At 43.0% G+C, this 12,560-nt stretch overlaps 1 protein-coding gene across 1 annotated transcript; it reads right to left on the bottom strand.

The window, feature by feature from the left end:
• Positions 1 to 1,202: 1,202 nt before the first annotated feature.
• On the bottom strand, positions 1,203 to 9,192 carry LOC139381420 (oxidoreductase-like domain containing 1). Its single transcript, XM_071124928.1, has 2 exons — positions 9,005 to 9,192; positions 1,203 to 4,248 (listed from the first exon to the last, which is right to left on the bottom strand). Exons 1-2 carry the CDS (start codon positions 9,050 to 9,052, stop codon positions 3,760 to 3,762), a joined length of 537 nt encoding a protein of 178 aa, XP_070981029.1. The 5' UTR covers positions 9,053 to 9,192; the 3' UTR covers positions 1,203 to 3,759.
• Positions 9,193 to 12,560: the final 3,368 nt, after the last annotated feature.

The raw sequence follows: 12,560 nt of genomic DNA on the forward strand, positions 1-12,560 counted from the left end.
TTACATTTTAAATTAGACAGATTGCATGTAGCACTCTGCATCAACACCATCTACTTGCATCAACACCGTAGCCTACAATGTGTATATTTACCTATGTTTGATGGTCTTTTGACCAGACAATTACTGCAGCATATTATCACTTAATGGGATATAGTTTAGTTTATTAGGATCCCCATTAGCTATTGCACATGCAGCAGATACTCTTCCTGGGGTCCACATGAAACATACAAATACATGACAAAGTACAGAACAGTAATAGACTAGAACAGTATGTGACAATATGACAATAAATAAAAAATAAATAAAAAACAATAATATCAATATAGTGACATTGACAATGTCCCCAACGTTAGTTTTGGGTGTGTGGTAGGTAGGGGGCATAAGGGACGAGGGCTTGTTTCGTGTGGTTTAGTCGGGATGAAGTGTGTGTGCGTGTGTGAGGAGGCTGGGGTCGGGGGAGTGGACTGTGGTGGGGGTCATTGCTGCCCTGAGGATGTGTCTGTCTGGTCTGGCTGTGCCTGATCACCTCTAAGGTCATAACTCACGAGGACACACAAGGTGCTTCAGTCTCTCTCTGTATGGAGTTAATGAAGGGTGAAGGATCACTAAGGACGGGAGAGACAGCAGAGGGCCATGATCATTGTAAACAATACTATTGTCAGGGATCAGTTCATATATTACATTCTGATCAGTAGCCTATGATATTAATTCTCGGACAATAATTATTCCTCCAGACTAGACACGAGGCATATCAACAGTTCTTCCCCTCAGATCGCTTCATATTGTCCAGAGCCCTTCTAATTCTGCTACCTTCACTGTTAGAACACCTTCTATGCTCCTCTAATGATATGGAGCACATGTCAGTGTGTGATATTCGTAAGAGGCAAAAATGTGTGGGCCTATTGTTCAGACCTGCGATATTGTTTCATGTCACCCATAGCGCATTCCATGCATTCCTATTTTGAAGTGAATACCACTATTGGAAAATAGATACAATAGACTAGATTCATTTTACATCAGGCGGCTAAACAATATGTTACCTATACAAGGCATAGGCTAGGCGAGTCAGTGGTTCCCAACCAGGAGTACTAGGACCCCTGGGGGTTCTTGGCCAATCCACAGGGGGAACTTGAGAAGACTCATGGGACCATTGGCTTACTGGTAAAATGCATGAGGGGGTACTTCAGAGTACACATCATGACTTGAGTGTAAATGCATTGTAAACTCCCAGGCATCTCCTAAAACACTGCACGTTACTAGAATCCTGTGTTGATGTCATTCATTGGAGCTGTAGTCAGTCAATCACTAGTTGGCAAGCAGTGTGGAGTGCCCCTGGTTTCCTAGGTGACAATGAACCTGATGTTACCAGCTATGTCCTACTAGGAATGCAGACAGCGCTAGCCTGGCAGCGAGGGTGCAGAGAGGGGACATGCTTTTGTTTGATCCGGGTTACTCTGGGGGGGGATTAAAAAAAGAGCTAGGTGCTTTAGGGTGATCGTGACTGGTTCTGACTTTATGGAAAAAATGTAAATTACTGGCTGCACTGTAGTTTAATGCCCAAGTGCCTATTTCAACAATGCTACATGTCACAATGCCCTTTTCCTGTGCATTCGTTCTCACATGAAAACAAAACTTGTAGTGACACTACAGATAGTTCCTAGTGTGAGGTAAGGTTTCAACCATTGCAGTTGAAAACATTGAGGGAACCTCAGGCCCAGGTGTAGCAGGTATAGGATATAGAGGTGGCAAAATGTGCTATTCAACAGACGAACAGTGTATTATTGAAAAAGGGCAACCTCCAGTGGGCAATTGAGTTAAAATGGTCAAAGAAAATGACAAAGGCTTCATTCATTCACACAAGTACAATATTTATTTCACACATATGTTGTCCATCATCAACATACTTATAATTTAGATAATACAATAACACATCAACCAATATGAAAATGTATTCAGTCCATATACCTCAAACATGTCAAAATGTTAATCCATCAATTAGAATTGTGCGTATTGAATTTGAAGTCTCAGCTAACTATCAAATCAAAGTTTGTCACGTGCACCGAATGCACTTACAAGCCCTAACCAACAGTGCAATTTATAAATATAAAATAGGTATGAGGTAAACAATAGATAAGTAAATAAATAAGAAAATTAAAAATAGTAAAATGACAGTATCGCTACCGTTGAAGTCGGAAGATTACATTTTTCAACCACTCCACAAATGTCTTGTTAACAAACTATAGTGTTGTTAAATTGGTTAGGACATCTACTTTGTGCATGACACGAGTCATTTTTCCAACAATTGTTTACAGACGGATTATTTCACTTATAATTCACTGTATCACAATTCCATTTGGTCAGAAGTTTACATACACTAAGTTGACTGTGCCTTTAAACAGCTTGGAAAATTCCAGAAAATTATGTCATGGCTTTAGAAGCTTCTGCTAGGCTAATTGACATAATTTGAGTCAATTGGAGGTGTACCTGTGGATGTATTTCAAAGTGCAAATCAAACCCAGAACAACAGCAAAGGACCTTGAGAAGATGCTGGAGGAAACAGGTACAAAGGTATCTATATCCACAGTAAAACGAGTCCCATATCGACATAACCTGAAAGGCCGCTCAGCAAGGAAGAAGCCACTGCTCCAAAACTGCCATAAAAAAAAGCCAGACTAAGGTTTGCAACTGCACATGGGGACAAAGATCGTACTTTTTGGAGAAATGTCCTCTGGTCTGATGAAAACAAAATAGAACTGTTTGGCCATAATGACCATTGTTATGTTTGGAGGAAAAAGGGGGAGGCTTGCAAGCCAAAGAACACCATCCCAACCGTGAAGCACGGGGGTGGAAGCATCATTTTGGGGGGGGTGCTTTGCTGCAGGAGGGACTGGTGCACTTCACAAAATAGATGGCTTCATCAGGGAGGAAAATTATGTGGATATATTGAAGCAACATCAAGACATTAGTCAGGAAGTTAAATCTTGGTCGCAAATGGGTCTTACAAATGGACAATGACCCCAAGCATACTTCCAAAGTTGTGGGAAAATGGCTTAAAGGACAACAAAGTCAAGGTATAGGAGTGGCCATCACAAAGCCCTGACCTCAACCCCATAGAACATTTGTGGGCAGAACTGAAAAAGCGAGCAAGGAGGCCTACAAACCTGACTCAGTTACACAAGCTCTATGAGGAGGAATGAGCCAAAATTCAACCAACTTATTGTGTCAAGCTTGTGGAAGGCTACCCGAAACATTTGTCCCAAGTTAAACAATTTAAAGGCAATGCTACCAAATACTAATTGAGTGTATGTAAACTTCTCACCCACTGGGAATGTAATGAAAGAAATAAAACATTCTCTCTACTATTATTCTGACATTTCACATTCTTAAAATAAAGTAGTGATCCTGACTGACCTAAAACAGGGAATTTTTACTCGGATTAAAATGTCAGGAATTGTGGTGAAAAACTGAGTTTAAATGTATTTGGCTAAGGTGTATGTAAACTTCCGACTTCAACTGTACATAAAATGATAATACATGATTTATGCTACTCATGTAAAATACCTAATCTATTGTAAATAAGAATATTTTATAATGACAAAAGCTAGTTAAAATGTCCTTGAACAAGTAAAATGACAGTTTGACAAACTCATACTCATACACCAGTATTCAAATCTGAGGGAGTGATTTTAAAGTGCATACAGTATAAAAATGCCCTCAATGTCCCCCTTCCCTCTCACTCACTGCCGCACAAAGCCATACTTAAAAACTTGACTTCTTCATCATCCTGATCTCCATCTTTAGGAACGCTTTTAGGTTCTCATCCGGGACGTTCTCCTCAATAGCAGCCAGGGCCTTTTCTATCCCCAACCCTCCATTACGGTAGTAGGCTAGGAGCTGTTCTGTGTGCTCGATCCATACACAGTTATGACAACCGCTCATACAGCAGTGGGTGGGAGTTGGTGGAGGGCCATTGGCCTTGGCAGGAGGGGAGTCAGAGGTACTGGGGCCAGAGCCAGACTCAGGGTTATTGACTGTTGTTGCTGTCTGTTGGCTACTGTCATTGGTTGATGTATTCAGAGTAGCTGAATAGGGTCCAATACGGTCAATGGTAGAGATACTACAAGGAGTAGCTGAATCAGGTCCAGTGACACTACAGATAGTTCCTAGTCTGAGGTAAGGTCTCACCCATGGCAGTTGAAAACATTGAGGGATTCTCTGTCCCAGGTGTAGCAGGTACAGGATACACAGCTGGTAGAAATACAAAGCATGTTAACTAATGTCATCGCCAGCAGATGACTCGCTTGCTTACACCTGCACTAGGGTTGGACAGACTTCCTGTGTAAATTAAGACACTACTAGCCTGCGCAATATGTCTTGGAAAATGTACCTCAATCCATGGATGAGAAATGTGCCATACTCTGAAATGTCCCATTATCCCAACTGTTACACCAAGAAGATTGAATGACTGCTAGTTGTTTTATTTACTTAATTTACACAGGAAGCATATCCAACCCTAGTGCAGCTGTAAGCAAGCGGGTCGGATCTGCTGGCTACACAATCATGTTATTATGAAAACCGAGGTAAAGACAGTTTCAAGTTGGATATACAACGGATATTTGCCTGTAGTTTTCCTTACATCCACCAACATCAGTTAGGGACTGTCAACATAGTGACAAATCCAAATGTTCACATTTCAATAGCTCTTAAACCATTACTCCTAAAACTGTCAAAACTGGTTCTAGCTAACCTGACGGCATAGACACACATTGCAAACACTTTTTTTTGTAGATTTACATCTCACACTATTTTAAATTATTTACATTTTTGAATTTTAATAGCTCATTGGTCATGTGACCTGACTTCAAAAAGGTTCAGAATGTACACTCAGTGGGCCCTTAGGTTCGTCCATTTTCATCTCACACGTTTTTACATTAATTTTCAATGCTTTTAAATATTTCAAATTTCAATAGCTCCTTGGTCATGTGACCTACTGATCTAAACAATATACAGAATGTCCACTGACTACCCTTCTATATTGCGCACCCTTCAGTTTGTCAATTTTGTCTTTTCATTGCGGAGGGCAGTGTGCCCTGAAATGGGTTCGCCCAGAGAAAGGGGCCCAAGCCTTGGAAAGCATTGTGGTTTCGGCGGCGTCCAGTGAGCTCTCCCTGGCCCTTGAAAATCCGGGGGAGAGGGTGTAAATCTCACGCTGGGCCGTACCCATATCCACAGCAGGTCTCCAAGCTGAACAGCCTCTGGCATGTTATAACAATGTAGGTAAGGAAAGTTGGCAAAAAAAGATCCATAACTTCAGGATAAGGATTGGCTCGAGCCGCCCTTCTCTCGCCACCATTGGAAGTTCGCTGTACGGCCAATCTCGCGGTCTCTCATGCGTGGTATTGAAAGGGGCTGCGGGGGTTTGTCTGGGTGGTGTCTGTCGGCGGGCCGAAGGCGGACCAGTGGGGGGTTGGATCCGGCAGTTGGCGGCGGCAACTATGGACGCACGCCGGGCCCTTCTCGCGGATCTCCCCAGCTACAGCGCTCGCCAGCCCCACACATTGTAGGTGGGGACGTCTCCTCTACGCTCACTAGACTTAAGGCTGAGACTAAACCCATTGGCCCCGCAGTGACAGGGCATTGCATGGATCTGGCTCATGCCCTACGAAGTGGGGAGAGGTATCCCCCCTTGTCTGGGGAGGGAGGCCTACATCTGATGTGGGTAGTACCAACCACGCCCATTAATTTGCTGCGGAACCATAAAACGGACGGAAGAAGCCTAGGTTCCCACTGGGCACGGATCAATGAATGTTAACTTGATGAAATTCAAAGGAGAGTATCCACATGTCGCGGTCGCACTCAAATCACCCGTGGGGTGACTGTGACCCCCCTCATGTCAAAGTGAGGAATATCAATGAAGCGGGGGTAAACGGCGGGACATAATTAAGAGTCTCGAGGTAGCCAAATACCTCGCCATCTAATTAGTGATGCGCATGAATGGATAAACGAGATACCCACTGTACCTACCTACTATCTAGCAAAAACATCAGCGGGGAAAGAAGACCCTCTTGAGCTTGACTCTAGTCTGGCACTGTGAAGAGACATGAGAGGTGTAGAATAAGTGGGAGGCCTTGGCTGCCAGTGAAATACCACTACCCTTACAGTTTTTTCACTTACCCGTTAAGGGAGGGAGGCGAGCCCCGGGTGCGACCCGCTGTGGGGACAGTGGCAAGTGGGGAGTTTGACTGGGGTGGTACACCTGTCAAAAGGTAACGCAGGTGTCCTAAAGCGAGTTTAGGGAGGACAGAATTCACCAAGCGTTGGATTGTTCACCCACTAATAGGGAACGTGAGCTGGGTTTGGATGGTCGTGAGACAGTTTAGTTTACCCTACTGATGATGTGTTGTTGCAATAGTAATCCTGCTCAGTAAGAGAGAAACCGTAGGTTCAGACATTTGGTGTATTTGCTTGGCTGAGGAGGAAACGGTGCGAAGCTATCATCTGTGGGATTATGACTGAACGCCTCTAAATCAGAATCCCCCCTAAACGTAACGATACCGTAGAGCCACGGATCTTGAGTTGGCCCGGGATAGCCTGCCTCTTTTGGCAGGTGAGTAAAGCAGTTTGTGACGGGGTTGGGGTGCGGCCGGATGAGTTCCTGCCACTCTCCTGATTCACCATCCTCCATATTTACTTACGGGTTACCAGGTGCACGGAGAAAGGCCAGTGGCCAGACAAAGAGTGTGAGAAAGCCCAGGCAGGCGGGTAGAATGCATAAGACATTGACATTGGGCTCTGGATAGGTAGGGGGCTAGGTGGTGGTTGCCCAACAGTCCCGGGCACGTCCTCTGGTGGGACTGTGAGTCAGGTTGGGACTTTCTGTGGAAGTCAAAAGGTCATCAGGTGAACGTGGAGAACTCCCCCAAGGCGGGGGGCATTCAGAGTCTGAGCAGAGGCAACCGAACTCAGGGGCAGCACTCAGGCTGTGGAGGTTGGGTTGGTGACTTAGTCTCTGAGCGTATAAAAGCGGACGGGTCACAAGGTGCACAGAGCTTGTTTCAAGTTACCACGTGCACAAGGAGGCCTCCATCAAGGCGGGGGGCACTCCGAGTCCAAGCCGGAGCGGCCGGACTCAGGGGCTAGGGGCAGCACTCAGGCCATGGAGGTTGGAGTGAGGACTTCACCAGGTGCACATGGTTCTTGACAGTAGGACTATAGGCGTCTTAGTAAATCCAGGGAGTAAGCTATACTCTAAGGCCAAGGGAGAGGGGTGTTGACCGGTAGGGAGAGTAGGTGTGGAGACCTGGAGGTCTGTAGTTCCAGGGAGAAAGCTACACACTCTCAGGCCCAGGGAGAGGGCAGGCAGGCGGGCAGGGAGTGCAGGCCTAGAGGCCAGGAGTCAGAGGTCACCAGGTCAATGGGGGCCTGCCTGGAGGTCAGGAAGGCCCTAGGGAGAAGGCTAAAGTGAATAGGTGTGTGAGTGACACTGTCTTTCAGGGGGGCAGAGCAGGCAAATGAACGTAAAGTCATGTGAGATGAAAAGGGACAAACTAAAGGGTGTGCAATATAGAAGGGTAGTCAGTGGACATTCTGAACCTTGTTTGAGGTCAGTAGGTCACCTGACAAAAGAGCTATTGAAATTAGAAAGATTAATTTTTCAATGTGAAATTTTGTGATATGGAAATGGACAAATCAAAGGGTGTGGAATATAGAAGGGTCATCAGTGGACATTCTGAACCTTGTACTGGGTAGTACTGGGTCTAAAAAGTTGGGTAAATAATACTTTCCTGTGGATATTTTGTCTCAAATTTCGACCAACTGAAGGACCAACCCCACAGAAAACCGGTAGAATAAGTTCAAATGTCATTTTATTTAATTTGAAAATAAACTTCAAGTTTTAGTAGTGCTTTGTTTCAGACTGTATAACGTCACCAATAACTGTTACCAGTAACCAGGTTTCGATCCAACCTTTTTATGCGAGTAAAGTAGCATATATATATCCGATTAAAAAAAAATGTAATCATGACAGGCCAGATGGAAACAGCAAACTTGTTGGTAAATTTTCCAAATGTCGACAAAACAAAATACGCTAGACAAGGTGGGATCTTTTTGTGTCTGTAAAATGAATAATGCGAGAAATGGCGGGGGAAACGCCTTTATGTGCAAATATTTATATAATAAGTAAACGTGATATGGTGCGTGTTACTGCCACTAATTTACAACGCCGGAGAGCATGAGATTTGTTAGGCTTCAGCTTAAAGTTATGAACTTCACAGGGTGGTGAAAGTGCACGGTGATGAGCTTTTTGCTCCTTTCCAATAAATATCGAAAGTCTTATTCTGTTGACATTGTGATCGATGCCTGGCTGCTGTTTGACAAATAAAAATAATCTCGCTCTTCTGTCCATGATTATCTCATCGTGTAACGTTAGTAGGCTTCACCCGCACTGTATCTGCTAGCTGTTGGCTAGAGCGCACCTGCCAAAACCAGAGTGGGCACATTAGCTATCTAACGCAAAAAATGTGTCAAAAACGTCAGCGTTGAAAATGTGATGGAAACGCACATGGGAATTTAACATCAAGTTATTTATGTGTACTACGTCAACACGCACAGCCGATTATTGCAAAAAGTAATTTATTGGAAACATCTCTGGTAGGGGAAATGCGCTGATTCTAGAATATTCCAATGATATCTGTCGCCAATTGGATGAAAACCTAGCTGGTTTGATTAATTATGCAAATATCTAGCTAGCTAGCTAGGTAGCTAACTAGCCCAATGTACTGTACAACATGTACTGTGTAAACTTTGGTGAACGAGAGCTAGTAGGAATCCCAATAGTTACGTATTGATTTACCCCATACAGACAAACAATACTTTGAATACAAGCTAACTAGCTCTGAATAATGACTTTATTATCATGCTGGCGAACAAGTATTTGTTTTTATTTACAAATAGAAGGCTGTAGCTGGCTAGTGGCGTTTAACAGCTGAAATGAGCTACTACCAACCTTTTGTGAAGACGACGATCCCATAATATTTACTCTTAAACGAAACATATTCTTTCCCGATATCTTATCTATATTACGGGACACTTCATTTCCTATGTAGAGTACAATCCACCAAGGTCTTTCTCAATGTTGTTCATTTACTTAGCTAGCTCGCATGCAAGCCGTGAAATTTCTCCATGTTGGAACGAATTAACTCTGACCCTGTCAGTGACTGTAAACAACGTTGCTGATTGGCTGAAAGAAACCATAGGGTGTTCATGACTGCATTGTCAGGTTATGTCCACAAGATGTCAGTGGATAATATCTATGGATTTGGCCTTCAGTTGAAACATGTCCCACCTTCCAACCTTTTTATGCAAGTGAAGTACATAACAAAATGTCATGACAGGCCTGATGGAAACAGCACATTTTTTGGTAAACTTTCCAAATGTTGTCGACAACTATTTAACTAACTCTTTAGCAGTCTTATAGCTTGGAGGTAGAAGCTGTTCAGGTTCCTATTGGTTCCAGACCTACAGTGTATGACTTGGGTGGCTGGAGTCTTTGACAATTTTTAGGGCCTTCCTCTGACACCGCCTGGTATAGAGGTCCTGGATGGCATGGAGCTCGGCCCCAGTGATGTACTTGGCCATACACACTGCCCTCTGTAGCGCCTTGCTGTCGAACACCAAACAGTTGCCATACCAAGCGGTGTTGAAGCCAGTCAAGATGCTCTCAATGGTGCAGCTGTAGAACTTTTTGATGTGGATACGGGCGTGCTCGGCTCTCCATTTCCTGTAGTTCACGATCAGCTACTTTGTCTTGCTAACGTTGAGGGAGAGGTTGTCCTGGCACCACACTGCCAGGTCTCCGAAGTCCTCCCTGTAGGCTGCCTCGTTGTCTGTAATCAGGCCTACCACCGTTGTGTCATCTGCAAACTTAATGATAGTGTTAGAGTTGTGCGCGGTCACACAGTCGTGGGTGAACAGGGAGTACAGGAGGGGACTAAGCACGCACACCTGAGGGGCCCCGTGTTGAGGGTCAGCGTGGCGGATGTGTTGTTGCCTTCTCTCACCACCTAGGGGTGGCCCTTAAAGAAGTCCATTATCCAGTTGCAGAGGGAGGTGTTTAGACCCATGGTCCTTAGCTTAGTGATGAGTTTGGAGGGCACAATGGTGTTAAACGCTGAGCTGTAGTCAATGAACAGCATTCTCACATAGGTGTTCCTTTTGTCCATTTGGGAAAAGGCACTGTGGAGTGCAATAGATTGCATCACCCGTGGATCTCTTGGAATGGTATGCAAATTTGTCCATAATAACTCATCCTGTAGGCTAGACACGCACAATGCGAGCTGTTGGTTATAGTGCACATGCCATTCCATAGTGAGTACATTTGCTATATAACACAATTTTCTTTGTGACAAAACCATCAGTAGAGTTGAAAAAACATTGGAAACCCATTTTCTATTCGGTATATGGGAATGGTTATGTGCGCTTCGTCATCACGCACAGGCTTTTATCCACAACAAGTCAATTTGATGTCAACATATCTCTGCTGGGAAAATGTGCATATTGTTTTTATGCACATTTTTGAACATTGCATGTAAATCTGCCCAATTGGATGGAAACCTACCAGCTAGCACATAACGTTCTGAGAACCACATGTTTCTTAGAGCTTGGTGAGAGTGTGTTTGTTCTATGGTTATTTTGGATACAACCTTCCCACAACTTTTTAGGAATGGTGCAGGATAATTGCTTGGCTTTGTGACATTCTCAGTACATTTACATTTAAGGAACTTCAATGTCAAAAAAGATACGTGTCAAATAGCACTATTTGACATACCAAATAAGCTTGTTGACCAATCAGGATCTGAATATGACTGCACGTCACATAATAATTTAACGCGTTCGTACATTTTTTACGTAGTTATTACACATTGATTACACTATCACTCGTATTTCATGTCACAACAATTCATCAATATGTATGCTATGAAGCTGGTAAAGTTGTCTCGCGCACCTACAGTGCTGGTCATAAAAAAAAAAAATCTTCCCCAAAAACATATCGAAACTACATGATCTGTTTCAGGAGCTATACTATATATATCTAGGTTTCATCATCTAAAATCATCTAATGTGAAGCTAGTGGACTTATCAGTTAGCCTTCAAAATAAAAGTATGGCATTCTTCTGTTTGTATTCATTTGCATCACATTTGGATCACAGTCAATGACACTTTTATGTTGAAGGCAAACCGCAAATTCTACTATTGTGCCTAATCCTTATTGTGGCTAGCATCAGAACATAACCCGGTCCGTTTGAGCCTCACTAGTCAGATGAAGCTAGCTGCTTATAACGTTAGCTTTGGGCAACAGGGTTAAGTAACTGGCTAGCTATTTATTTTCATTAACTGAAGTTCAGTTTCAATAGGCGAACAACAAGTGGCAACCAGCTAATACTTAAGGATTCCTAAATCATTGCTAAGAATAATGAAAATGACTGCAGTTTCTACTGGTCATTGTTTTCAGGCTGGTTGTATTGGTGCTAGCTAGGTACCAAGCTAAAGCTAGCTACCCCAGAAGTTGCGGTCGAACAATTTTATTTGATTTATTTCACCTTTATTTAACCATGTAGGCCAGTTGAGAACAAGTTCTCATTTACAACTGCGACCTGGCCAAGATAAAGCAAAACAACAGTTACACATGGGATAAACAAACGTACAGTCAATAACACAATAGAACAATTTGTATACAATGAGTGCAAATGAAGTAAGGCAATAAATAGGCCAATAGTGGCAAAATAATTACAATTTAGCAATGATGTTATGTGGCAATTTAGCAAATAGAAAATAGGTATGCACGGCAGCTTTGACATCGGTTTTTAACATCGGCATTAAACTAGACATTGGGCAGATACCGATGTACCATTTTTAGCTAATATCGTCCGATTCCGATATGTTCACAGATATATTGTGTATCCCTAATTAACAGAATGTTTCCCGAAAAGTTCGAACATGGTTACATGTTTTCAATGTTGGTAATGTTCTAGGAAACTTTTCCAACTGGTTTGACATTGGGAATGTTCTCAAACACTTCAGAGAACTTTAACTGTGGGAATTTCAATACTTCAGCATAACGTTTTCTACATGTTTCTTCATGGGTCTATTTAAAGTCATGTTCTCAAATTGTTCCGAGAACTTTAAGAAAACGTTCCATAAAAAACACAAGAAAACGTATTTCCTTCAAAATGGGGTCCGTTTGAATCAGCTTTGTATACATAAAAAAATATGGCATGCTAGCTCCATCCCGGGGTGCAGTGGATTAATTCCACGGATAGAGAACCGAAGATAAAAAAAATCCAAATACCTTCACAGATCTTCATTGTAAAGGGTTTAAACACTGTTTCCCATGCTTGTTCAATGAACCATAAACAATTAATGAACATGCACCTGTGGAACGGTCGGTAAGAAACTAATAGTTTACAGACGGTAGGCAATTAAGGTCACAGTTATGAAAACTTAGGACACTAAAGAGGCTTTTCTACTGACTCTGAAAAACACCAAAAGAAAGAAGATCAGGG

Source organism: Oncorhynchus clarkii, chromosome 23 (assembly GCF_045791955.1).
Source record: "Oncorhynchus clarkii lewisi isolate Uvic-CL-2024 chromosome 23, UVic_Ocla_1.0, whole genome shotgun sequence".
In the NCBI taxonomy this organism is placed as follows: domain Eukaryota; kingdom Metazoa; phylum Chordata; class Actinopteri; order Salmoniformes; family Salmonidae; genus Oncorhynchus; species Oncorhynchus clarkii.